A 26,625-nucleotide genomic window follows, 5' to 3' on the forward strand; every position below is an offset into this window, starting at 1 on the left:
TTGCTATAAGATTCCACAGGTAAGCTCTGTGCATGAGGATTTACGGAAATTGCAATCGCTTCGTGTTATTCTGGAAGTGGTTTTTGTTGTTCAGAAAGGCAGGAGAGCTGCAATTAATTTGCCTGATATTAAAAAGTGAAATGGGACTTAGCCTAAGGAAGGGAACACGGTGGGAAAATATATTTATTTATGTAATGCAATTCGTATATTTATTTAATGCAGTTTGTGTGCTTACTCATAAATATCTCAATGCAGTAGAATTAATGATTTAAAAAGTTAGTTATAAAAAACCAAAGTATGCATAAAATCAGTTATTATAAATATATTTACATATTAAAATCCATATATGGGTAATATGCAGTCAATAATTTATACCAGATATCTTTCCAATGACTAGTTCAAAAAATATTACATTTTCACAGGCTGAGAAAATTCAGACAAAACACTTCTTTAAAATTCAGGTTTTCTGAATTCATATCAGGTTTAGCTAGAAAAATATTCATTGCCCAGACTGAAAGCCCTTATTTGCAGATTCATTCTGGCATTCCTCCTAAATAATCTCTTAAATCACGACATTTTATTTCAGCTCACTTATGGCTCATTTGCCCCAGAGGAGAGTTATGCAACGCAGTCCCCTTCCTTCTACCATATGGTCCCCAACGAAGCCCGCCAGTACATTGGGATTGTCCGCTTACTTCAGCATTTCAGATGGACATGGGTTGGGTTCTTCACTGTCAACGATGAGAGTGGAGAGCATTTCTTGCAGACCCTGGAGCCACTGCTTTCCCAGCACGGGATCTGTTCCGCTTTCACAGAAAGGATTACACAACAAGCCCGGTTAAATGATATGTTTGAAATTAACAACCAGGTCCAGAGTATTTATAAACCTTTCACATTTAACAAAGTCAACACATTTGTTCTCTATGGAGAGACACTGTCCATTATATGGCTGAGCTATTTTATTCTTCTTGGAAATCCTGAACGTAATAATGCCACATCTCATGAAAAGGTGTGGATTCTGACAGCCCAGATAGATTTTGCATTAACTAGCCTTCAAAGAGGCTCAGATCTGCAAGTGTTCCAAGGGGCTATTTCATTCACAATTCATTCACATGAACCACCAGCCTTCAAGACATTCCTTCAGGCTGTAGAGCCTTGCTGGGCAGAAGGAGACGGTTTTATCAAGGATATATGGGAGCAAGTCTTTGACTGCTCATTTCATTGTCCAAAAGAGGTCGATGAACCATGTACTGGAGAGGCAAGGCTGGAGAGCCTTCCTGGGCCTCTTTTTGAAATGCGTATGACTGGTCACAGCTACAGTATCTATAATGCCGTCTATGTTGTGGCCCATGTACTGCATGCCATGGACTCATCTACAGCCAAACTCAGAGCAGCTGTGGAGGCTGAAAGAGTTACACTCCACCCTTGGCAGGTAATGTCTACACTATAGAATTGTGTTTTTATTTGCCACGAAAAGGCTAATACAATATGCCTTTTTCCTAATGGTAAAATTATGTTAGACACACCAACACACTGATGGAAATATGTGAGTTCACGTTTTCTCCTTTTCTAGGGGCTTGGAGAAGGGAAGCTGTAACTTTTGAGCATCCCTCACTGGCGCTGTGGGTTAAACCACAGAGCCTAGGGCTTGCCGTTCAGAAGGTCGGCGGTTCGAATCCCTGCGACGGGGTGAGCTCCCGTTGCTCGATTCCAGCTCCTGCCCACCTAGCAGTTCGAAAGCACGTAAAAGTGCAAGTAGATAAATAGGTACTGCTACAGTGGGAAGGTAAACGGCGTTTCCGTGTGCTGCTCTGGTTTGCTAGAAGCGGCTTAGTCATGCTGGCCACATGACCTGGAAGCTGTACACCGGCTCCCCTGGCCAATAACGGGAGATGAGCGCTGCAACCCCAGAGTCAGTCACGATTGGACCTAATGGTCAGGGGTCCCTTTACACTGAAAAAATAGCTTCATTTTCAGGCTAGGTCTTGCTGCATGACAAGAGAAGGTGTTTGCCAAACTGAGTTGTCCTGTTGGGTGACCTTTACAGAAGACGGGACAAGGGGAGAGTGACTTTGCTTCTGCTGCCTGATCTCTCTGCGGCTTTTGATACCATTGACCAGGGTATCCTCTTAGACTAGCTCCATGGAATGGGAACTGGGGGCATTTTGTTACTGGTCCTATCTAGAGAGTAGCATTGCATGAGTGTTTTGTGGGGCCCAGGCAGTTAAGCTGTGGGAGGGGGGGGCATGGGACACTGTTTTATCCTCAATGGTATTGAGATTGGAGGCGAGATGCTGTCAGTATGCTGATGACACTGAACTCTATTTCTCCATGATATGTGTCAGGGGATTGTTGCAGCTACTCCCGAGTAAAGATGCTCCAGTCCGCTCTGTCTTTAAGAGTTTATTGTGCATACTATTTGCAGAGATATCAGAAAACATGAGTGCCTAGTCGCTCCCAGAATCCAGCAATACCGCCTTCTGGTTTCTGGTCCAACATAAGAGCTTGGGGACCACGAAACGCCTCCCCTTAGCCCTACATCTGGGTGGGCGCCTCAAATCGGGCGCCGGAAGGGGCTGCGTCCCATCTCCCATTTGTTGGCTGGGATGTCCGCTGTGTCGCTTAGCCTTCCATCCTCTACTGGCCATCTGAGTTGGTGTAAGGGCTCAGAAGCATCTCGGAGCCCTCACTCCATACCGTTCCAGTCCTCATCTCTCCCTCCTGACTCGCTGCTGACGCTATCGCTGGGCGAAGTGCTGGTCAGGATGACTGGGGGAGGCTCCCTGTAGGGAGTCCCCCTGGCAATATGGCTAAGGAAAGGTCATGAGAGCCCCGTGGTGGGATGGGAAAATAACCTGAGATGGATGCAATGTGGGTGAGTGGCTACCAGTTGCCATATTTCAAAAAATGAAAATCCAGACAGAAAAGTTGTTAGGGTGGTTATTTTGTTAAACTTGTTGAGTTTTTTGTGATGCAAAAGCGCCAAGAAAAATGAAGTTTTAGAATGATTTGATGCACAGAGCGAGCAGGAGAGGAGAGGAGAGGAGAGCCCCACACTGCCCCACCCACACCCCAGCTCTCCTCCCGTCTCCACACACACACTGCCCTTTTAAGTGACATCTGTGCTGGCCTCTGGCAGCCCTAGGCTACCCTGTATGCGAAATTGGTCAGCTGCCTGCCCTTGATGGGGTTTCAATTCCCCCCCCCCCGAATGAGCAGGTATGCAGTCAGAGGCGATGAGAGTCTTGGTCCAGCTTTGCCTCTGGAGACCCAGATACCTCAGTGGGTAGAAGCACCTTTTACCAGCTGTAACTGGTACATCAGCTAAGACTCTTCCTAGACCAGGAGAGCTTCACCACAGTTGTTGAGGCATTGGTTACTTCAAGATTAGGTTACTTCAATGCACTGTATGTGGGGCTTCTCTTGCTTTTCATTGGGAAACTGCAGATATTGCAGAATGCCGCAGCGTGATTGTAAAAGAAGTGAGACCTAATTCAGGACATAACATAACATTGACATGAGGCAGGTACCATCACTTTGCTAACTATGGCACCTAATAATAATAATAATAATAATAATAATAATAATAATAATAAAAAAAGTTATTATTTGTACCCTGCCCATCTGGCTGAGTCTCCCCAGCCACTCTGGGCGGCTCCCAATTGAGTGCTTAAACAATACAGCATTAAATATTAAAAACTACCCTAAACAGGGCTGCCTTCAGATGTCTTTTAAAAATAGGATAGCTGCTTATTTCCTTGACATCTGATGGAAGGGCGTTCCACAGGGTGGGTGCCACTACTGAGAAGGCCCTCTGTCCAGTGCTGTCAACTTTCCCCCCTTTTTGCTGGAAATTCCCTTATTCAGCGCCCTTACTTTCATATCCAGAAGTTGACAGCCCCATAGGATACCTGATCTTCAAATCCGGGGGTTGACAGCTATGCCTCTGTCTGGTTCCCTGCAACCTCACTTCTCGCAATGAGGGAACCACCAGAAGGCCCTCAGTGCTGGACCTCAGGGTCCGGGCTGAACGATGGGGGTGGAGACGCTCCTTCAGGTATACAGGACCGAAGCCGTTTAGGGCTTTAAAGGTCAGCACCAACACAATTTTGTTCAGGCACGCCTATCCAGACCCATTCAAATCATCAGGAATTTTCAGGAACTCATGAATTCAGTGTCATGAGTTTCCAGAGATGCATGCCTAACTCTGGATCCAGCCAATTATTTTGCTCTCCCCTTGTTTCTTTTTCTCTTTCAACTAGCTCCACCTGATTCTTCAAGACATAATATTTAACAACTCAGCTGGAGAAACAGTGTCCTTTAATGGCAAAAGAGAAATGGAAGGTGGATTTGACATCATGAGCACAGTCACTTTCCCAAACAACTCCTTCCAGAGAGTGAAAGTCGGAAGTGTGGAGCCCAGAGCTCCTGAAGGAGAAGAGCTAATCCTTGATGAGGATTTAATTGTGTGGCCCAGTGTATTTAACCAAGTATGGGTGCTAGGATATTGATTTAAGACCTAAGAATTCTCTCTTCGGTTTCACTTGATGATGAACGATATGTCTCTCTAATAAAGACAATACCGCCTATTGCGTTAAGAAAAACAAAGAGAGCTGTAACCCTAAAGCACCTAACAGTGGGGAATGTGCAGTATTCTGTTCAAGTGAAATAAAAAATAATATCCTCTATAACAATAAACTTTGATAAGGGAGTGTGAATCTGATTTTTTAAAAAAAGAAAAAATGAGAAAATGATACACCAGTAGACACCCCTCTTCCCATGGAATGAGACACTGGATTAAGTTATTAAATTAATTTATCTGGTACCCACCTTTGGGAGAAGGGCCCTCAGCTAGAGATGTAAGAGAATCCTGATGAAAATTAAAAACAGAAGTGGAAATAATCAATCTGGACTAATTTATTCTACACCCAAATGGAAAATAATCCAGGCTTTTATAATACTGGTTTTTGTTTTGTTTTCTACTCAGAAGCAATATGTGATTGATTACTTCTGCCCCACTCCATTTAGATTGTGTTTACCTTGCACTGAAATTAATGACGTGGAATAAATTAAGTGTTTACTTATGTTAAATTTGTAATTAGCGTAAATATTTTTGTGAATTGCATTAAATAGTGGACAGTGTGACAAATAAAATGGTGTTTTGTGGAAACCAAACTGCAGTGGAATGGAAATAGAGCCGATTGTGAGATAGATAGGAATGGCAATGACTGCCTTATCGCATCCCTAGCCATAGTTTGTTGATAGAGAATCTGCTTTGCATGCAGGTCTCAGGTTAAATTGCTAGCAATTCCAGGTATGGCCAGGATATATCCCTGTCTGAAATCTTGGAGAGCTGTTGCCGGTCACTGTGAACAATACTGAGCTGGAGGAACCAAGGGTTTGGCTCAGTATTTAGCAACATCCTATCAGTGGCGTAGGAAGCCACTGCGTCACTTGGGGCGGCAAATTGCTGTGCACCCAGGGGCAGGGCACCGCTCATAGCGCACATGCGTAGCATCATTACACATTCATTGTTATGTAACGACGCCACGCATGCGCTCTACGTAGAGGGGTAGTGTGCCCCCCCGCGACTCCAAAGCCGAGGCTCCAGCCTCCCGAGCCCTGTTGGTGTGCCGGGTGCGGCAGTTGCCGCCAACCTCACCGAGCGGGCTCCTTACTGGGAGGCCTCCCGAGCCCGCTCTGCGTGGTGGACGACAGCAGCAGCTGTCCATCATGCCGAGTGTGATGTTTACTGGGAGGCTCAAAGCTTGGCTTTGAAGTCACGGGGAGCGCACTAATCGCATGGCAGCGGCAGCCTGTACGGACTGTGCATGTGCACCACCCCATATGGACTGCGCACGCGCAGGATGCTGCACATGCACAGTCCGTGTGGGGTTGCCGCTTGCACACAGCGGCCCGTAAAGGGGTGCCGCGTGAGAGTGGCAGCCCAGGCCGCAAGGCCGGCGTACGCCAGCGGCAGCCCATATGGACCACGTATGTCGGTACGGCGTGTGTGGGCGGAGGCGAGGGATGGGGAGGGGCACACCAACTGTCACCCCCCACCGGCTGGAACCCGGGGCGCCCCACCCCCATCGCCTGCCCTTGCTACGCCCCTGCTTCCTATGCCCCTATGTTAGCCCAGCAATAGATGGCAAAAACAATATCATATTCTGGGAAGCATTAGCAGGAGATGGGTGGATGTATGCATGAATCTGTAATGTTCCATTTAAGTTCATGTCAACAGTTTGCTTATTTGCTTATTTTGTATGTCAGCTTATGAGCAACAAAATATTTCTTCTTTCTTCTACCCTAAACTCCAATGATGTGTACTGAAAGGTGCCACCCCTTTCTGTGTGTAGTAACTCCTGCCGCCATGGTTATCAGAAGAAAAAGAGGGAAAAGGATAAATTTTGCTGCTATGATTGTGTTCCATGTCCAGAAGGGAAGATTTCAAACCAGAAGGGTAGGTGATGTGTTGCAATTATCCCCTCACTTAATTTTCGTTCAAGCAGCAAATAATCATTTGCCCCTGCAACAATAATGAAGAAACGAGACATGGAGTAATTGCCAACTTAACTCATTGGCAAGATCTGCAATAAGCACAGCAATGCTAGGCGCCAATCATTCCTGACCTTGGATATTCTAGCCAGACTGATGGGAAGTGTAGACCAAATGCTTCTGGAAGGCACTACCCATAATGTAAGCAGTCTTCTGCAGGAAGTTTCAAAACGTAACAAAGGTGTTCAGAAGTCGTATGGCAAGTTGGGCTCTTTTTATTTTAAAAAAAAAAAAGAAAAGCCCCAAAATGAAAAAAGCTCAATGGGAATATTGCAATCTTATACAGTGGTGCCTCGCTTAACGAATGCCCTGCTTAACGAAATTTCTGCTTAACGAAAGGATTTTTCGAGTGGAGGTTGCCTCACTAGACGAATTCGTTTTACGAAAAATTTGTCTAGCGAATTGCGGTTTCCCATAAGAATGCATTGAAATTCAATTAATGCGTTCCTATGGGCAAAAAAAAAAATCAAAAAAAAATCAATGCATTCCTATGGGATTCGCTAGATTAATTTTTCGTTATAAGAAAAGACCCGTGGAACGAATTAAATTTGTCTAGCGAGGCACCACTGTATATACAAGCAGCAGTTAGATGATAATTTGTGTGAGCAACAGCTTCCATCTTGCTTCCACACATAAAGTTTATTTTATTTATGTCTTAAATATTTTTATATTCCACCATTCCTCTCTTCTGGAACACAGGGTAGCTTACAACCCAGAATCAATAAAACAACCCTGCAAAAGAAGAAACCATTAAATCAGAACACTCCAATAAAATACAGTAAAATAGCAGTGATAAATATCTATAGTAACAAACTCGGAAGCCAAAATGTACTCCTCATCAGATGTGAATTCCTATTGAAATGAGACTTTCTTCTTCTTCTTCTTTTTCCAGACATGGTTGACTGTGTGAACTGCCCAGAATATCAGTATCCAAGCAACAACCAAGATCATTGCATCCCCAAAACTACCAGCTACCTTTCTTACGAGGAACCTTTAGGGATCAGTTTAACATCAGTTACTGTTTCTTTTTCCCTGATCACAGCTTTGGCACTAATAACTTTTATTAAGCACAGAGATACCCCCATAGTCAAAGCCAACAATAGGGACCTCACCTATGCTCTCCTCGTCTCCCTCCTGCTCTGCTTCCTCTCTTCTTTGCTCTTCCTTGGCCAACCTGGGAAAGTGACCTGCCTTCTCCGACAACCCACTTTTGGCATCATCTTCTCAGTGGCTGTTTCTTGCGTGTTGGCCAAAACCATTACAGTGGTTGTTGCTTTCATGGCCACCAAGCCGGGGTCCAGAATGAGAATGTGGGTGGGGAAAAGATTGACCAATTCCATTGTTCTCACCTGCTCTCTTATTCAAGCAGGCATTTGTGTGCTTTGGCTGGCAACCTCTCCCCCATTCCCAGATTCGGACACGCAGTCCCTAATTGGAGAAATCATAGCAGAATGCAATGAAGGGTCGGTCACCATGTTTTATCTTGTTCTGGGCTACATGGGAGTTCTGGCCATCATCAGCTTCACTGTGGCGTTCCTGGCAAGGAAGTTGCCAGACAGTTTTAATGAAGCCAAGTTCATCACTTTCAGCATGCTGATGTTCTGCAGTGTTTGGTTGTCATTTGTTCCAACCTACCTGAGTACCAAAGGGAAATATATGGTGGCTGTGGAGATCTTCTCCATCTTGGCCTCCAGTGCTGGCTTGTTGGGTAGTATTTTTTCTCCAAAATGTTACATTATTTTGCTGAGGCCTGAGCTGAACAGCAAAGAAGAGCTAATGAGGAGAAAAAGTTAAGAACTATGTTGCAGTTCCCTTTACAATTACTTGGGGATGGGGTAACTCTTCTGGAACACAATGAAGCTTTTTTTCTGAGTAGACATTTGACTGCACTTTAGCTTTGACTGTTAGAATCCTAGAATTGTAGAGTTGGAAGGATCCCAAGGGTCATCTAGTCCAATCCTCTGAAATATAGGAATCTCAGCTAAAGCATCCATGACAGATGGCCACCCAACCTCTGCTTATAAACCTCCAAGGAAGGAGAGTCTGCAGCCTCCCGAGGGAGTAATTTCACAGTCTAACTGCTCTTACTGTCAGGAATTTCTTCCTAAGGTTTAATTGTAATCTCCTTTCTTATAACTTGACACCACTGGTTCAAGTCCTACCCTCCAGAGCAGGAGAAAACAAGCTCACCCCATTTTATGCCCTTATAAAATGTGGGGGGGGGGCATTGGTTTGTTTTTTTATTTTGATTATGTATTTTGTGCTTTGATGGTTTGATTTTATTCTGTGAACCACCCTAAGACCTCTGGGTATAGGGCAGTATATAAATTCAAGAAATAATAATAAAATAATCTTCCATATGGCAGCCCTTTACGTAAGTGCAGATAGCTATAGTATCTCCTCCTAGTCTGTTCTTTTCCAGGCTAAGCATACTCAGCTCCCTCAACCATTCCTCATAAGGCTTGGTTTCCATATCATCTTGGTCATTCCGCTCCACACAAGTTGCAGCTTCTCAACTTTGTTCCATTCACATAATGTTTGAGTACATTATCCTGCATGAGAGTCACACTGCTCACTTATCCCAGAATGAAGACATTAGATAAACGGAATCATTGTTATTACCTGTGTAATGCCATGCAGGAACCATGAATGTATGAAGCAATTGCCTTCCTGAAATTAAGATAAATTATCACAGCATTTTACAGCAATACATGCAACTGCACTACACACAGTCTTTCCTATCCTATGCAAATAAATGTTAAGCTAAGATTACAAGTTTCTGGGTTGTGTCCAATACTAATCCACTCAGAGCAGAGCTGTTGATGTTAATGGATATGACTAACTTGGGTTTATTGATTTCAGTGGGCCTACTCTGAGTAGAACTAACTTTAGATGCAAACATTGTTCATCTCTCTGGTAGTGTCTATCTGGTTCTTAAAACAAAAACAAAAACAAGCCATAGACTCATGTGTTTTTGTATGGAGGTGTATCACTGTGGCTTCCAGAATAACAAAGAAAAAAGCATGTTCTGAAGGACAGTGAAGAAGGAGGCGGCGGCGGCAGCATCCATGGCTGGAGAAAACCCAGGGTGTTCCCAAGGTTCTTTTTGTTAGTTCTTTGTGATATTCTTTGGAATGCTGCTCTAAACCACTGCTAACTGCCACTGTCTGGGGGATACATACCATCTCTTGGGTGCAAAGACCGCATCCAGGTCTGTTTCACAAAGATGGAGCTGATTTCCCTCATCAATCGCTTTTCCCTTTGGACTGCTACTTCAACTTGTACACTACCCTAGCCCTGGCTCTGTTCATCGGCCTCTCCCAAATGATCCAACGTAGCACCTTTGCATAAGTACAAGAGACTTGACCAAGCATAGAGAAGCATCTTGTCCTTTTCAGTCGAACCTGAAGTCACTGAGAATCCCCACTCCCTGGAGCAACAGCTGGGAAGTTGGTTCCCCTCTGAGAGTGGCACACCGATGGTGAGTTTCAGTGACCCCTTTGTTCATGTCTGAATTTGACTCAGCCTCCCCACCACCACCACCACCAATTTGGTTTTTTCAACTTACAACAGCAAATTTATTTACTTACAAATTTATTTAAGAGATTTCCTACCTTTCCTTCAGCACAAAGATTCCCAGGGCAGGTTACAGCCATATAATCAAATAATAGCAAAATCCAAAAACAAAACAATTATATGACAATACAGATGATCTCACAGAAATGGCGCACTTCTCAACTGTCAAAGGCAAGGCTGAGAAAATGAGCATTCATGGGGATGGATGCTTTAGGGAAGAAAGTACAGTGGTACCTTGGTTAATGAACACAATTGGTTCCGGAAGTCTGTTCATAAACTGAAGCGAACTTTCCCATTGAAAGTAATGGAAAGTGGATTAATCTGTTCCAGATGGGTCCGCGGAGTACTTAAACTGAAGCGTTCATAAACTGAAGCGAACTTTCCCATTGAAAGTAATGGAAAGTGGACTAATCTGTTCCAGATGGGTCTGCGAAGTACTCAACCTGAAGCGTACTTAACCCGAAGCATGGGTGTAATTGGTTCCGGCAGTCTGTTCATAAACTGAAGCGTTCATAAACTGAAGCGAACTTTCCCATTGAAAGTAATGGAAAGTGAATTAATCCATTCCAGATGGGTCTGTGGTGTTCGTAAACCGAAAATTCGTTAACCGAGGTGTTCATAAACCGAGGTTCCACTGTACCAGTGTGGTGCCATGATCATAATGAAAATGGCATTTTAACAGGCCATTTGAGTCTTGCATTGACACAAACTTCGATATTGAATGAACTTCTAAGTGAGATGGGAGGAGTCAAAAATGACCTGACAGTATTGCATGCTTTGGAGACAGGAATGTAGGAAGTGGCCTTATATCCAGACTGTTGGCCCATCCAACTTAGTACAGTCAAAGCAGACCAGTGGCAGCTTTCCAGGGTTCCAGACAGGGATCTTTCCTGGTCCTACTTTGGGATACCCTGATGAAACTTGGAACATGCCTCTCTCTGTCTGATGGATCGGTTCCCTGTTTGGTAAGGTGGTATTTCCAATTAGGGGTTCTTCCCTTTGAATAACTTTGCTGCCTCCTCTCTTCCTAGAAGGATCATGTGGAACACAGAAACCACCCCCAAGCAGCTGTTGGCAAAGAAGAAGGTAAGCCCTTGAGGCACGAACCCACTTTTCCCTGTTATTTTAGAGAGGGGGGGAGGGAGGGGAGGGAGGGAGGGGAGGGAGGAGGGGAGGGGGAGGGGGAGGGAGAGAGAGCAAAACCTACTGCCGAAATTTGATAATTCACATGGTCTTTTCTTAGCATCTATGAAGCTGTACATACACACCCTTGTCATTTGTTGCTTGGCTTTCTTTAATAAGATAACTGCAAGATAATAAAACCCAAATTAAAAATCTTAAACAACAACAACCTTATTTAAAACTGAAATACACCCAGGAGAACTCGTAGAGGATCGTCTAACAAAAGTACCTGTACTTAGGGTTGAGTTAGTAAATGCAATGCAATCTAGAAGTTGGCTATCAATGCCCATTACCCCTGACTATTGGGACATGTTTGCTAGGGTTGATGGGCACTGGAGTCCAACAACATTTGGAAGGCCACAGGTTCACCACTGCTGCTCTGAAATAAAACCAGTGCCTCTTGGGTCTCCAAATCGGTATACTGTATATGTATTCTAATACTTCTAATAAATATATAAATATGCCATGAGGTCTGACGGGGAAGTGTTGGGCCCCCACAGGTCAAGAAGAGGCCGGGCACTTGGAATGCAACTGGCTTTCTATTCACAAAAAGTAACACAACAAAGTCTTCCCTGCTCGACTCCTTCAGCTTGAGAAGTTGCAGGAGACTGGCCTTCGGATCTGCCTTTCCCCTCTACAGCTCTTCCCAGCAGATGGGGACTGCAATGTGGCAGCGAGCTCCTCCTCTGCTTCTGTCAGACTCATTGCTCGACAACATGTAGGTCACTCCAAGAGGGGGTGTAAGAGGAGGAGAGCCAGCAAGGCTGGAATTGTCCTGCTGTGGAATGGTCAGTGTACCCTGTCAGCCTCCATCCCTTCTCGCCTCCCCTCTTTCTCTTTTTGCTTTAAATATGCTTTGTTTCTTTATTTTATAGTTTATATTTCATTTTCACATTTCACAAATATTTTCAACAGGAACAAAAACAAACACTTTATAAACCCAATGTACCTTTGACCTCATTCCCCTCCTAGTTTTATTTATTTTTATTACTGCATATCCAATTCATACCTGTTTACTAATTTCCCCTTATGTTCTCCCTAGCTTTCCCTTATTGCACGTGCTTATATCAGTCCTGCTGTTTCAATTTGTTTACAATGTATCTTCAGATAGTCAATCATTCTTCCCCCCCTCCCCCCACTCCATTTGAAAAAGTCTTTCTTCTTGGTTTCTTGTTCTTCTGGTAAGTTTCGCCATGTCTGTGTACTCCATTAGTTTTAATTGCCAACCTTCCTTTGTTAGAACTGTTTCTTCCTTCCATTTTGGGGCATAAATTATGGAAGGGCCTTCTTCCTCTGATCCGCTCCCTCCCTTGATCACTCCACCCTCCTGCTTCCAGCACCTCCCACCACCAGGACCCAGAGTCTGTCGCGAATTCCTTCACGGCGCTTTAGCAGAGATGTTAAGAGTTCCAGTTTCCTTAGTGCAGTATATTTATTGTGAGCTATATACAAATATCTACAGGCAGTTCATACACAAGCAGTTGAGACACTCTCTAAACCTCTCACTGACCACACCCTTCTACAACACCACCACAAACACTTCTGGATAGGTTTCCCTTTTAAACCACTGACAGCCAATCAACTAACAGCACATTACTGCTGAGTCATTCTGACCCAGCACTTCTACAGAAAGTATTGCATCAGCCAGTTTCACCTTACTAGTACACTCAGGCCTGCAGACTTACTATTTCACACAGCATTCTGTGGATCCCAACAGAGTCTAAGTCCTCGTCTCCTCTGTCTTCCCTGGGGAGCTCTTGGGTGGGAGGCTGCCATCACTCCTCCTCATCCAGCCAGTTCCTGACAAAATATAACTGTCTCCATACCAGTTGGCTCCATACCATCCTGGAGGTGAAGGAAAGCTCACCAGTGCCTTCATTTGTCTTACAGGTACCAATCACCAGGAGATAGACCCACGAAATGGAGGCAGTCGCCATTCCTCCATCCGCAGATTGCTATGTGACAATGTGGCCTGTGCCATATGTGACAGGGCAGCCATGGAGGCTGAGGAAGCGCTGCATGTCTATGGATCAAAACCTGGGCTTCCTGCTTTGCAAAGGCCATCACTTCCCGTTGCCTCTTATGTGGGGAGCACCAGCCTGCCAGCCATTTCTGCTCAAAGAGATGACACAATTTGTCCATGGAGCAGCGGTAAACCTGCCACAAGTTGTGGCCACCCAGAATTGAGCCCAGAAACAACCCCTTCATCCAGAAAGGAGCAACACCTTCCCAAAGGCAAGAGGCAGAAGGAGAAGCCACTCCATTCTGCTCAGCAAGGTGTTTCCATCTCCAGGGAATATGACATAAGTCCCAGCTGTCCCGACAGCCATTCCATGTTAAGTATAAATAAATGTTATGACAGCTCTGAGGACAGCAGTGGGGAAATGAGTGGTCCCTTTGGCTTCTCTTCTAGCACATCATCAGAGGTGTCTTTCACTAATTGGGAAGATTACAGTCCCTCTTCTGACCAGTCCGAGTTATCAAATTTCAGCAAGAAGAGCCACATGCCTTTGAGGCATAAGAAAAATTCAGGGTCCTCTCTGAATGAGAGGAAGAACCACCAGGGCATGAGATTCCACCATGAAGGAACAAGGCATTTCCCCAGCTCTTTGCCTGTGATCTCCCAAGCAAATAGCAAGTCTCCTAGGGTTGAATTTGCTGCCGAGGACACTCCCTTTGTGGCTAAGGCTGTGAGAAAGACCCTGGAGTGGCATTTGGTTGTGAAAAGTATTCAACACAAATTGGGTCTTCCATCAGTCATCATCAGGTCACTGAGGGCCTTTTTGCCTCTTGGTATGGATTTCACTTGCCCGTGCCGTCCAAAGAGGGAGCTTCCTGTGTTGACGAGGCCTCGGCTTCTTCCTTTCATGAGTGGGGCAAAGAGGAGGACACTAGAGAAACACATGAAAAAGATGATTCACATGCAATGCGGGGTGTTGCCAAAGCAAGTTCAAGAGGCCCTCAAGCACATGAAGCTGGATTATCACCTCACCACAGATATAGCATCATCTGCACACAGGAAAGGAGGCCGAGGAGGAGTCGTCAAGGGTGAGAGGGAAGGGAAAGTTCATAGGCATGTTCTACATTTGGAATCCACAGCCAGGGAAACAGCCCTCAAATCTCCCCCTCCTTCCAGAGCAAACATCCAGACTACAACTGGGGAGAAGTTTCCTAGAGCTAGAGAAGTTGCTGTTGAGTTCTTAGAAGTGAGGACAGAGTTCATCCATGCTCAGGTCAGAGAGAATCTGGAACTGCACATTAGAAAAAAGAAGCTACAACATGAATGGGGCTTGCCTAGTCTTATTCAGAAATCCTTGCATGGCTTCAAGTCACAGGCTCCCTCACCGCCCAGTCTCAAAAGGGCTGAAGCCCATGTCTACATTCTACTACAGAAACCACCGTTCCTTCCCCAAAGCACCTACAGTCAGTTGGAATTCCACATTCACAGGATGATGCTACAGAGACAATGGAGGCTGCCTAAGAAGGTTCTGGAACCTATCAAGCTTTTCAACCCTGCATTTCGGACAGGTCCCTTGGAACCACAAACTATAGAGTACCAAAATAAAAGCTGTGACTCTCTGGGCAGATTCTCCTCTCCCATCCCAGTAGCCAGAGAAGAGCTGGTAGAGGCAAGGCAGGCGACGTTTGTGGGTGAGAACATCTTCACACATGGACCCAAGGCTTACAGGGCACAGCAAATGGTCAGCCCACACCAGGATATGGAGGCAAGAGAAGTCCCTGAAGGAATTTTTTCTGAATCATCAGCTGCTTCTACAGATCACCATAGCCTCAGGAGAAAGTCCACAGAAACGGATCTCCAGCCCATGGGAAGCTTCAAGGTCACACCTGATGACCCTTTCCAGAAGTTTGCTCCAGTGGAAGACCGCTACTGCCCTTGCTATTGGATAACATACAAGCACCCAGGATTGAGTACTGTACACCAAGAAGTAAGCAACAGGAAAACATTTGGTTTGATTGCTGCCTCCCCACAGTCAGCTCAAGTTCTTTATATGCTGAAGCCCCATAGTTTAGACAGGATGAACCACCACTTGGCCAAGAAGCACAGGGAGATGCGGTTGAGAGATATTCCAAATGTTGCCAGCTTCTCTTCAACAGGGGAACATTTCACTTTCTGGGGGGAGTTGCCCAGCATGCACTTGTTCCAGGTAAGATGCTCCCCATTCCAAATCTGCCAAGTGAAGATTAGGGTCCAGGAGCTGGAGCCCCCAATCTTCCAGCATGAAGTGAGGGAGTTGCTTATGACTAGATCCCCGCAGTCGATGTTTGCAGACGCTGCACACAAACCCTCTTCAGAGACATCAGTGGCCCCTGCTTCAAATGTAAGACTTCCTAAACATTCAGATGTGAATCTTTTGGAAGACCACCTCAAGAAAAACACTATGGAGGCTAAATTCCAATTGACGGAAGTATTCCAAGAGCCAGTAACAACATTTCTTACAAAGGAAGCCTGCGATCTTCTGGAACTTCACATACGGCACAAAAGAATCCAGCATGAGTGGGGGCTGCCATCTCTTGTGCAGAAATCTTTGCATGCCTTTGCCCCCCTTCCACCTGAGCTACGGAGGAGGAAAAAAGCAGGAACATCAATACATGTCACCGTTGAGAAACTGGGATATCGAGAGAAAGAGACTGTCCATGTACCACAGTCTGTGTTAGAGGTCATCCCCCTTCCAAAGGCCCTGCATTTTTTAAGTCCAGATGTCAAGAATGCCCTGGAAGCCCACATGAGGAGCTGGGCCATGGAGCACCAGTGGGGACTTCCCAAACTGATTCAGGATACTCTGAGGGCAATTGCTCCCACTCGACTTGAGTCCCATTTCAAAGAAGAAAAGCATCATACACAGCTCTCAGAAGATCATCGTACGTCCTACGAGCAAGATGAAATCCCTACTCTTTCTGAGGGAAGAGAGCCTTCGAAGCTACTCACACCCAAAGCAGGAGCTATCCACCAAGGAAATGGAGTAGCAACCACAGGCACAGGTGTGGAACTGACTACATTTCTATCACCTGAGGTGAAGCCACCTATGCTCACAGAGGACGCTTGGAATCTTCTGGAATTCCACATTGGAAAGAAGAAAATCCAGCACATGTGGGGTCTTCCCTCCACTGTCCTGAAGTCCTTATGTGCCTTTGCCCTATTTCCCCCTGATCCAGAGAACCATCGTGGAGAAAACATAACAAATATTCACCCCTGGGATTGGGTAGAAGTGAGAACGATAATCAGTAATCTTATGTTCTTCAGTTCTGATATGAAGGAGAGACTAGAGGCTCACATGAGGAATATAACCACAAAGCACAGATGGGAAATACCAAAGCGGGTACGGGAATCGCTGAGGGCATTTCAACGGCCCAGATCACTTCCTCGATCTGAACTGGATCCGTTATCTTATCAATGCAAATCTTGCCATGGGCATACTGATGGTTCCCAGACTGAAGATGACAATGAACACTCACCAGAAGAAGCCAAGAGAAGGGTAAGAGGAAAGCAAGAGAAGACAAGAACTGTACCATCAGACTTTAGAGTACCTGCTTTCTTAAGCCTTGAGGTGAGCCTACCTTTTCTCATAAGGGTCACTCAGGACCTGTTGGAATGCCACATCCAACAGAAGAAGATCCAGCACTCATGGGGTCTACCGTCCTCTGTGTTGAAGTCATTGAAGGCCTTCAGCCCATACCCCCTGGAGATACAGAAGCAGATGCAACACACAAGAAGGAACAAGACAAAGGCAACACAATGCAATGGGATGGAGGTGCAAGTAATTATCCCAGGTCTCTCCTTCCTGAGTCCCAACACAAAAGAGCACCTGGAAGCTCACATGAGGAAGAGGGTGGTACAGCACAGGTGGGGCCTTCCAAAGCGGGTTCAGCAATCACTGGGAGGATTTCTACTTCCCAGACAACCTTTGGGATCTCGACAGGATAATATGCGGCCTTACCCATGCAAATTCTTCCAAGTCCCTACAGCTGATTCCCAGATTGAAGATGACAAGGAAGACTTGGTGGAGGAGGAAATGGGCAACAGAAGGACAGCAGGGAAAGGATGGGGCTGTGCTCAAGGAAAGCAGGAAGCAACCACAGGTGTGAACTTTGAAGAAACTACTTTCTTATGGCCTGGGGCAAAGCTTGCCTTCCTCACAGATGATGTGCAAGATGTTCTGGAATTCCATATCCGACAGAAGAAACTCCAGCACACATGGGGCCTGCCCTCCTCTGTGCTGAAGTCCATGCATGCCTTTGCCCCATTTCTCCATGGGTCTAAGATGCATGTGCAAAGCTTAAAAGAGAGAATGATTAAGGCACATCAATGGGATAAGGTAGAAGTGAAAGAGATTGTCTGGGATCTTTTCTTCCCAAGTCCAAACACAAAAGATCGCCTGGAAGCTCATGAGAGGAGGAGGGTGGCTAAGCACAGATGGGGCCTTCCAAAGCGGGTTCAGCAATCACTGGGAAGATTTCTGCTTCCCAGACATGCTTTAGGATTGGAATCTGAGCATGCACAATTTTTTTCTCCTTCTCAGTACAAATCTTCCCAGGTGGCTAGAGATGACTCTGAAACAGAAGGTGACAATGAAGACATGAAAGAATCCAAAGTCAAGAGAAGGACAATGGGGAATAGGGAGGCCTTCAACCAATTGAAACAGGGAGCAGACTCATCAATATACTTTAATGTAACTGCTTTCTTATGGCCTGGAGTGAAACTTGGTTTCTTAACCAATGAGACCTGGGAATTTCTGGAATTTCACATCCTGCGCAAGAAACTCCACCATGCTTGGGGCCTACCCTCCAATGTGCTGAAGTCCCTGCATGCCTTTGCTCCCTTTCACCTTGAGACAGAGAAACACAAGCAAAGCATGAGCATGAAATACCCATGGGAGAGAGAGGAAGCGCACATTATTTCACGGAGTCTCGGGTTCCTCAGCCCAGACTTACAGGAGAACCTGGATGCCCACGTGAGGCGGATGACTACACACCATAGGTGGCACCTTCCAGAACAGGTTTTGCAATCGCTGAGGGCATTTCGGCAACTCAGACCCTTTTCCCAAAGTGGGTTGGGTGAAGCAAGGTCTCTAACACCTTTTCATGGCAAATCCTTCCAGGAGCCTGAAGCCAATTCCCATTCAGAAGATGACAAGGAAGACGTACTAGAAGAGGCCAAGGTAAGAAAAAAGGCAATAGAGAAACTGGAGAGGAAGCTCAATTATGTGCAAAAGGGAGCAGCTACACCTGTATTGGATCAAGTGACTACTTTCTTATTGCCTGAGGTGACTCTTCCTTTCCTCACTGATGAGGCCCTGAACCTTTTGGAATTTCACATCCTGCACAAGAAACTCCACCATGCATGGGGCCTACCCTCCAATGTCCTGAAGTCCCTGCATGTCTTTGCTCCCTTTCACCTTGAGACAGAGAAACACAAGCAAAGCATGAGCATGAAATACCCATGGGAGAGAGAAGAAGCGCGCATTATTTCGCGGAGTCTTGGGTTTCTCAGCCCAGACTTACAGGAGAACCTGGATGCCCATGTGAGGCGGATGACAACACACCATAGGTGGCACCTTCCAGAACAGGTTTCACAATCGCTGAGGGCATTTCGGCAACTCAGACCCTTTTCCCAAAGTCAGTTGGGTGAAGCAAGGTCTCTAACACCTTTTCGTGGCCAATCCTTCCAGGAGCCTGAAGCCGATTCCCATTCAGAAGATGACAAAGAAAACTTGGTAGAGACAGAAATGGGCAACAGAAGGACAGCAGGAAAAGGATGGGACATTCCCAAAGGGAAGCAGGGAGTAACTGTACCATCAGACTTTAAAGGAGCTGCTTTCTTAAGCCTTGAGGTGAGCCTACCTTTTCTTTCAAGGGTCACTCAGGACCTGTTGGAATGCCACATCCAACAAAAGAAGATCCAGCATGCATGGGGTCTACCATCCTCTGTGTTGAAGTCATTGAAGGCCTTCAGCCCATACCCCCTGGAGATACAGAAGCAGATGCAACACACAAGAAGGAACAAGACAAAGGCAACACAATGCAATGGGATGGAGGTGCAAGTAATTATCCCAGGTCTCTCCTTCCTGAGTCCCAACACAAAAGAGCACCTGGAAGCTCACATGAGGAAGAGGGTGGTACAGCACAGGTGGGGCCTTCCAAAGCGGGTTCAGCAATCACTGGGAGGATTTCTACTTCCCAGACAACCTTTGGGATCTCGAAGGGATATTATGCGGCCTTACCCATGCAAATTCTTTCAAGTCCCTACAGCTGATTCCCAGACTGAAGATGACAAGGAAGACTTGGTGGAGGAGGAAATGGGCAACAGAAGGACAGCAGGGAAAGGATGGGGCTTTGTTCAAGGAAAGCAGGAAGCAACCACAGGTGTGAACTTTGAAGAAACTACTTTCTTATGGCCTGGGGCAAAGCTTGCCTTCCTCACAGATGATGTGCAAGATGTTCTGGAATTCCATATCCGACAGAAGAAACTCCAGCACACATGGGGCCTGCCCTCCTCTGTGCTGAAGTCCATGCATGCCTTTGCCCCATTTCTCCATGGGTCTAAGATGCATGTGCAAGGCTTAAAAGAGAGAATGACTAAGGCACACCAATGGGATAAGGTAGAAGTGAAAGAGATTGTCTGGGATCTTTTCTTCCCAAGTCCAAACACAAAAGATCGCCTGGAAGCTCATGAGAGGAGGAGGGTGGCTAAGCACAGATGGGGCCTTCCAAAGCGGGTTCAGCAATCACTGGGAAGATTTCTGCTTCCCAGACATGCTTTAGGATTGGAATCCGAGCATGCACAGTTTTTTTCTCCTTCTCAGTACCAATCTTCCCAGGTGGCTAGAGATGACTCTGAAACAGAAGGTGACAATGAAGACATGAAAGAATCCAAAGTCAAGAGAAGGACAATGGGGAATAGGGAGGTCTTCAACCAATTGAAACAGGGAGCAGACTCATCAATGCACTTTAATGTAACTGCTTTCTTATGGCCTGGAGTGAAACTTGGTTTCTTAACCAATGAGACCTGGGAATTTCTGGAATTTCACATCCTGCGCAAGAAACTCCACCATGTTTGGGGCCTACCCTCCAATGTGCTGAAGTCCCTGCATGCCTTTGCTCCTTTTCACCTTGAGACAGAGAAACACAAGCAAAGCATGAGCATGAAATACCCATGGGAGAGAGAGGAAGCACACATTATTTCACGGAGTCTCGGGTTCCTCAGCCCAGACTTACAGGAGAACCTGGATGCCCAGGTGAGGCGGATGACTACACACCATAGGTGGCACCTTCCAGAACAGGTTTTACAATCGCTGAGGGCATTTCGGCAACTCAGACCCTTTTCCCAAAGTGGGTTGGGTGAAGCAAGGTCTCTAACACCTTTTCATGGCAAATCCTTCCAGGAGCCTGAAGCCAATTCCCATTCAGAAGATGACAAGGAAGACTTACTAGAAGAGGCCAGGGTAAGAAAAAAGGCAATAGAGAAACTGGAGAGGAAGCTCAATTATGTGCAAAAGGGAGCAGCTACACCTGTATTGGATCAAGTGACTACTTTCTTATTGCCTGAGGTGACTCTTACTTTCCTCACGGATGAGGCCCAGAACCTTTTGGAATTTCACATCCTGCACAAGAAACTCCACCATGCATGGGGCCTACCCTCCAATGTCCTGAAGTCTCTGTATGCCTTTGCTCCAGTTCTCATTGAATCAGAGAAGCACCCACCATACATGGAAGGAGAGAATATAGCCAACAGAGTTTCATGGGACAGAGGGGAAGTATACATTCTTACTCCGACTCTCTCATTCCTCAGTCTAGACACAACAGAGTGTCTAGATGCTCATGTGAGGAGTATGACTGCAAAGCATAGATGGGGGCTTCCAAAACATGCTCAAGATATGCTTAGAGCATTTCTACTTCCTGTGCCACCTTCTCAGTTTGAGGAAATCAGGTCCCAAACTCATCCCCACAACTCTACATTTTATCAAGACTCTCCTACCCAACTTCTGGGGGAGAATGTGGAGGAGAGACTTCTGGCAAGAACCTCATCTATTACCTATTTTATAGACTGTGTGGCAGAGTTGCCTTTCCTCACTGATGGTGCTCAAGATGTTCTGGAAGACCACATCCAGCACAAGAAGATCCAGCACCAGTGGGGCTTGCCAGCCCTTATTCAGAAATCGGTGCGTGCATTTGCTCCACCCCCCTTGGAGCCACAGGAGAGCCCCCGATCTTTAGTGGGAGTGAGCACTGCTGGAAGGAAACAAAAGAACTTTATTGATGAATGGAGAGCTGGTGCCAAGGAATGGCATGGGGCAAAGGTGGTTCGTGCTTCCTCCCAGCACCCGCATTTCTTACACTCAGGATCTAAAGAACACCTGGGAAAACACAACATAGAGCACCAGTGGTACTTCCCTAAGCTGGCTCAGAAGTCAACGAGGGCCTTTATCCCAGAAGCTGATGAAATGGAGGAGGAGCCTTTGACTTATTTTGGCACTCAGACCCTCCAAGTGCCAAACACCTTTTTTCAAACAGGAGCAGAAAAGCAAGCCAGCTCAGGGTCAGAAGATCAACCCACATACAGCTCAGAGCTATTCTGTAAAATACAGCACAGGGTGGTTTCCTGGCTAGATTATGAAAAGGATACTGGATCTCTCTATCCTCACACAAAAGTTCAGCATTTCACATTAATCCAAGGGACAAGCAGCAGCTCGGAGGGTGAAAGAGAAGCACCGCAAGTGAGTACATTGCAGACATTTACACTGAATCTACATCATGCTGCGCAGTATCCACAAATTCCTGGCAAGGCAGAGGAGTCCTGTGAGATATTCAACTGTCCCTGCTCATGTCATTCATCAACATCCACAAAAGGCTCAGCTTCATCATTACAATTAGTTGCAGAGCAAAGGTGGAGGCAGGAGCAGCAAGAAAATTCCCAGGAAAATGGAAAGGAGGCAGAGGCAGGGTCCTTTTCTCAGATATCAGAGAATAATGGGCCCCAGGACTCTGTTTCATTCCCAGGAGAAAGTAGAAAAGATCCTTCCATTTCAAAGGAAGCAGAGGTAGATTTTTCTGTTCAGACATCAGCTAATATTGAATGCCAGGACTCTGATTCATCCTCAGGAGACAGAGATAAGGCTGACTCCTCTTCTCAGCCATCATTGAATACTGGACTCCAGATTCATTCTTCATCCTCAGGAGAGAATAAAGATCCTTCCCTCTCACAGGAGGCAGAAGCAGGTGCCACATCTCAGATATCACAAAATATTGAATCCCAAATCTCTGCTCCATCCTTAGGTGAACGTATGAAGGATGTTTCACTCTCAGAACATGAATTTTCCCAGGCATATTTTGAGCCTTTGAAGGCAGATGACACTCAACAGTACAACACGCTTGTCTCCCAGCAAGCCTTGGATCCCACCACACATCCATCCCATGCCCTTGAGTCTCAATGTTTCCATGAGCATGCGGTGGGCCCCGTGTATTATAGCCCGGCAGAACAAAGCTGTGACAGTGAGAAAAGGAAGCAAGTACCCAAACAAATTATTGAAGATACAACCACCAGCAGTGACAAAGGGGGTCAAGCACCTGGACAGCTAAAAGGGTGGTCCTCTGAATCCACTTGCTGTAACCTGACCCCAAAAAGTGAGGATCCCATGGAGCACCAAGGTATCCAAGACTCTGAGAAAAGGGAGACCTCAAGTGAAGACTCCCAAGATCAAGAACAATCCAACCAGCAGGTGTCGCATTCATCTCAAAATCAAGATTCTGCAAACACAGAAGTTGAATTCCAAATGCAGCCCACAGATGGTTCCCTGCTACAGACAAGTGATAATATGGGGAACGAAAGGGAGGAAGGTGGTGCCTACTCATCTTCTGAGTACAGCACAGAATGTGAACTGGAGAGAGTCGGAGACTGGGATGATGGCGAAGGAACAGGCAAGGAGAGATTGTGTGTGAGGAAGGAGGAAGGAGTCAGTAGTGAAGGTGCAGAGGAGATGCCCATGGTAGAGCCCAGAAGCATGAGATCTGCAGATTCTCTGACAGCAGGAGCACCCCACGTTTCTCCAGGGGATGCTGTGCCTTCCTCAGAGACCTCAGATGAAAGGGTCAGCCTAAGCAAAACAAAACTGTTCGATGTGGCAAGGCAAGCAGTTTCTGAACAATTCGAACACCTCCGCGCACCTCAGTCAGTTGCAGATGAAATGACTGAAGCTCTGGAGCTCTCCAGGCAACTCTCTGTATCCCACGAAACAGTGGCCTTCTGGGAGGAAAACCGTGTTTTTGGACAGACAGAGATCTTGGGGAGTGACAGGGAAGGAGAAGGAAATGCTGATAGAGAAGCATCCACAATAGATCCTGAAGTTGGGAAACACCAAGGAGCTAGGGGGAAGGATGAGGAGGAAGAAAGAGGAGAAGCAGAAGAAGTAAGCGATGGTGGAGGTGAAAGAGAAGGAGAAATAAGAGATGGAGAAGGAGAAGTAAGAGACAGAAATGGAGAAGGAATTTTGGGTGGGAGAAGACAGGCATCCCATAAAGAAACTATTGGTGAAAAAGAGTTATCAACCAAATATGAGCTCAAACAGGTAGCTAAGACAACAAGAGGGGAAGAGGCCCCCAGCTTAGAACAGGGGATGGACAAGCAGCTGGTGCAGAAAGGCTCCCACCCTCACCCTGTGGGTGGTGTATCTTCAAAACACACCGTGAAAACAGATGGGAAACTGTCTATACTTGGTAAAATCCTGGAGAGAAAAATGCACCTGCGGGATGGGATGAATATCTGGATGCAGAATACTGAAAGGCAAGGGGTCATTTCAGAAGGGAAGTCCAAGAAAGGAGGCACCGGCATTGGCCATGCAACAAGCGGCATGGGAAACCACCCCGGAGAAAGTCAGAGAGAGAGAAATGATTTGGCCCAGGCCAAATTTAGGAAGAAAAGTGAAAGGAATATGACTCAAAGCATGTTGCACAAGAGGAAGCAGAGTGGGGGTGCTGGTGAAACGAGGCTTCCTGAGAAAAGAGAAGGGAGATCAGTCCGGTGGGATCAGGAATCTAAACCCAGAAAGGGGAGAATAAATTTCAGGAGCTGGAAGCAGAGCATAATGTCAAGGCTCCGAGGAAGAAGCAGGGATAAAAAATCAAGCAGTGGATCAAGAAGCAGGTCAAGCAGTAGGGAACCAAGATCAAGCAGCAAGTCAAGAAGCAGGGCAAGTAGCAGAACTCTAAGATTCAGCAGCTGGTCAAGAAGCAGGGGGAGCAGCAAGAGCCGAAATTCAAGCAGCAGGTCAAGCAGCAGGGGAAGCAGCAGGGGCCGAAATTCAAGCAGCAGGGCGAGCAGTAGAAATCCAAGATTGAGCAGCCGGTCAAGAAACAGGTCAAGCAGCAAGGACCCGAGTTCAAGCAGCAGGTCAGACAGAAATTTAAAAAGTCCAGAAAGCACCGGGACAAGCGACAAAGATGGAGCAGCAGTTGAGTGAGTGGCAGGGCGAGCACTAAGGATTGAAAATGGATCCTCAGCAGAGCAACCTGCTAGATCCAGTCCCCTTGACAAAGAGGCCAAGAGAAAACAATAAGCTGCTCCGGTGAAGTGTGTAGGATGCCTTGAAAACAATGATTATTATTTTAATTTTAAAAAAAATGCAGCACCATGAATATCAAATGGTGGTGATGGAAAAAGAGCACCAGGCTCCACCTTCCCCTGATGGTTGTCGAGATGCTGAAGGCTCAGCAAACCTATCACTTACCTTTATTACTCTGTATGAAGCATTCTTAAATTGTTTTGTAATGTAATACGTTTTTATCAATAAATCTCTATGTTAGCAGTACTGTGTTGGGGGGTTTGCAGCGCTTACCGGTAAATATAATAGTCACCTTAGAGCATGGGTGGGGAACAGAGACGAATGCAGTCCGCCAAGACCCTCTACCTGGTACTTGCAACCCTCACCAGGTCACACACATGCCCCTCGTCGGCCCTGCTTCACATACCCCTTAAGTGTTTTCGTCTGGTTTTCTTTTCCCCAGTACAATTTATTCTTTGTAAAATACATTTTTCTAACAAATACAAGTACTAACAGTCCCCCAGAAGGGAATGCAGCCATTGTGATGAAAAAAGTCCCCCAATCCTGCCTTAGACAACCAGTCTGACTTTACTGTAAGGTAACTACTGAAGGCAGCTCTAGGGGAGCAACTGCACATTCACTCCATTCAAGTCTAAGCTGAGTGGTCACCCATCTTCTACTGGGGCTGGCCCATGTGCCTCCTGGTCCTGGTGTTCACCTTCATTGGTTCACAAGAAGTTATTGGTGCTCTCTGGCGCCAACCCATTGAGAGGTGATCTGGCCCTTAGGAATCTTCACAGGCCACACAAATGGCCACACAAATCCCTGGTCCTACGTCACCTTTTTAGCTGGTTTTTGTTCGCTTGCTCATTGCCCGGTTGGAATTGCGTCATTGAACTGTACTGATACTGCTTTGTAGCCCAGATGGAGAGAGATTTTATGGATTTTATGAGACTTGTATGATTGCAACCTATTGTACAAATATAAGAGTTGTATCCATTGTCCTACCCATCACAGCCAGAAGATTGCCCACTAGGCCCTCAAGCTAAAAAAAAAAAGTTCTCTCCTGTCTTAAATCCCTATTAAGTCACAATGTGCTCAGGGGTACGTTTCATCTGTGATTTTTCTTAGCAGTGGGTGGGGGACACACAGAAATAACCACTATGTGCTGGTTTGGCTCAACTATAGTGTTCTGTGACCTACGGAAATAATGCACAAGAAGTCAATTCAGTTCATGAATAGTGGTAAAATTGACTGATGATCCAAGAGTCCTTGAAGCCACTCTGGAACACACTTTTCACTCAGGTGTAGTTTGTGCAATTCATGTATAGGTTATTAAACTTAAAGATCTCTTGGTGTTTGGGATCTTAGTACTGTTCCTTTGCATGAAATTTAAATTGTAGCCCATTCTGTTTGAGGACAGATAATACTGCCATAGATCTAGGGCACAAGAGTCTGCTAGAGAATGGTAGAAATTAATAAACAGTAGTATTAAGATGATATTTAGGATATGAAGGGAAAATACAAGCTGCAGAATTGTGCCAGACAAGAAATTCCAGGATTGGTTTATGCAAAATGGCCTGCGTAAATGCAGAGACATCAGGGAACAATGGGGGCCCAATGAGTCATTAAGAGTCATTAGCAATGCAAAAGCACTCCCTCCCCCTCCCCAAACAAGCAGTGGAAAGAGACAGAAGAATTGGCAGGTTGCCAAGATGATGGGGGGGGTGATGTCAAAGGAAAGCTTGTCCCTTTT

At 45.9% G+C, this 26,625-nt stretch overlaps 2 protein-coding genes across 2 annotated transcripts; both read left to right on the top strand.

The window, feature by feature from the left end:
- Positions 1–426: 426 nt before the first annotated feature.
- On the top strand, positions 427–8,352 carry LOC148684130 (vomeronasal type-2 receptor 26-like). The gene is made up of 4 exons (XM_088654947.1): positions 427–1,432; positions 4,263–4,490; positions 6,337–6,463; positions 7,451–8,352. The coding sequence occupies exons 1-4, from the start codon at positions 650–652 to the stop codon at positions 8,350–8,352; spliced, it is 2,040 nt and encodes a 679-aa protein (XP_088511073.1). The 5' UTR covers positions 427–649.
- Positions 8,353–8,917: 565 nt separating this feature from the next.
- LOC148684131 (uncharacterized) lies at positions 8,918–25,128 on the top strand. The gene is made up of 3 exons (XM_088654872.1): positions 8,918–8,932; positions 11,166–11,220; positions 13,207–25,128. The coding sequence occupies exons 1-3, from the start codon at positions 8,918–8,920 to the stop codon at positions 24,786–24,788; spliced, it is 11,652 nt and encodes a 3,883-aa protein (XP_088510998.1). The 3' UTR covers positions 24,789–25,128.
- Positions 25,129–26,625: the final 1,497 nt, after the last annotated feature.

Source organism: Zootoca vivipara, chromosome 12, assembly GCF_965207765.1.
Source record: "Zootoca vivipara chromosome 12, rZooViv2.hap1.1, whole genome shotgun sequence".
NCBI lineage: Eukaryota > Metazoa > Chordata > Lepidosauria > Squamata > Lacertidae > Zootoca > Zootoca vivipara.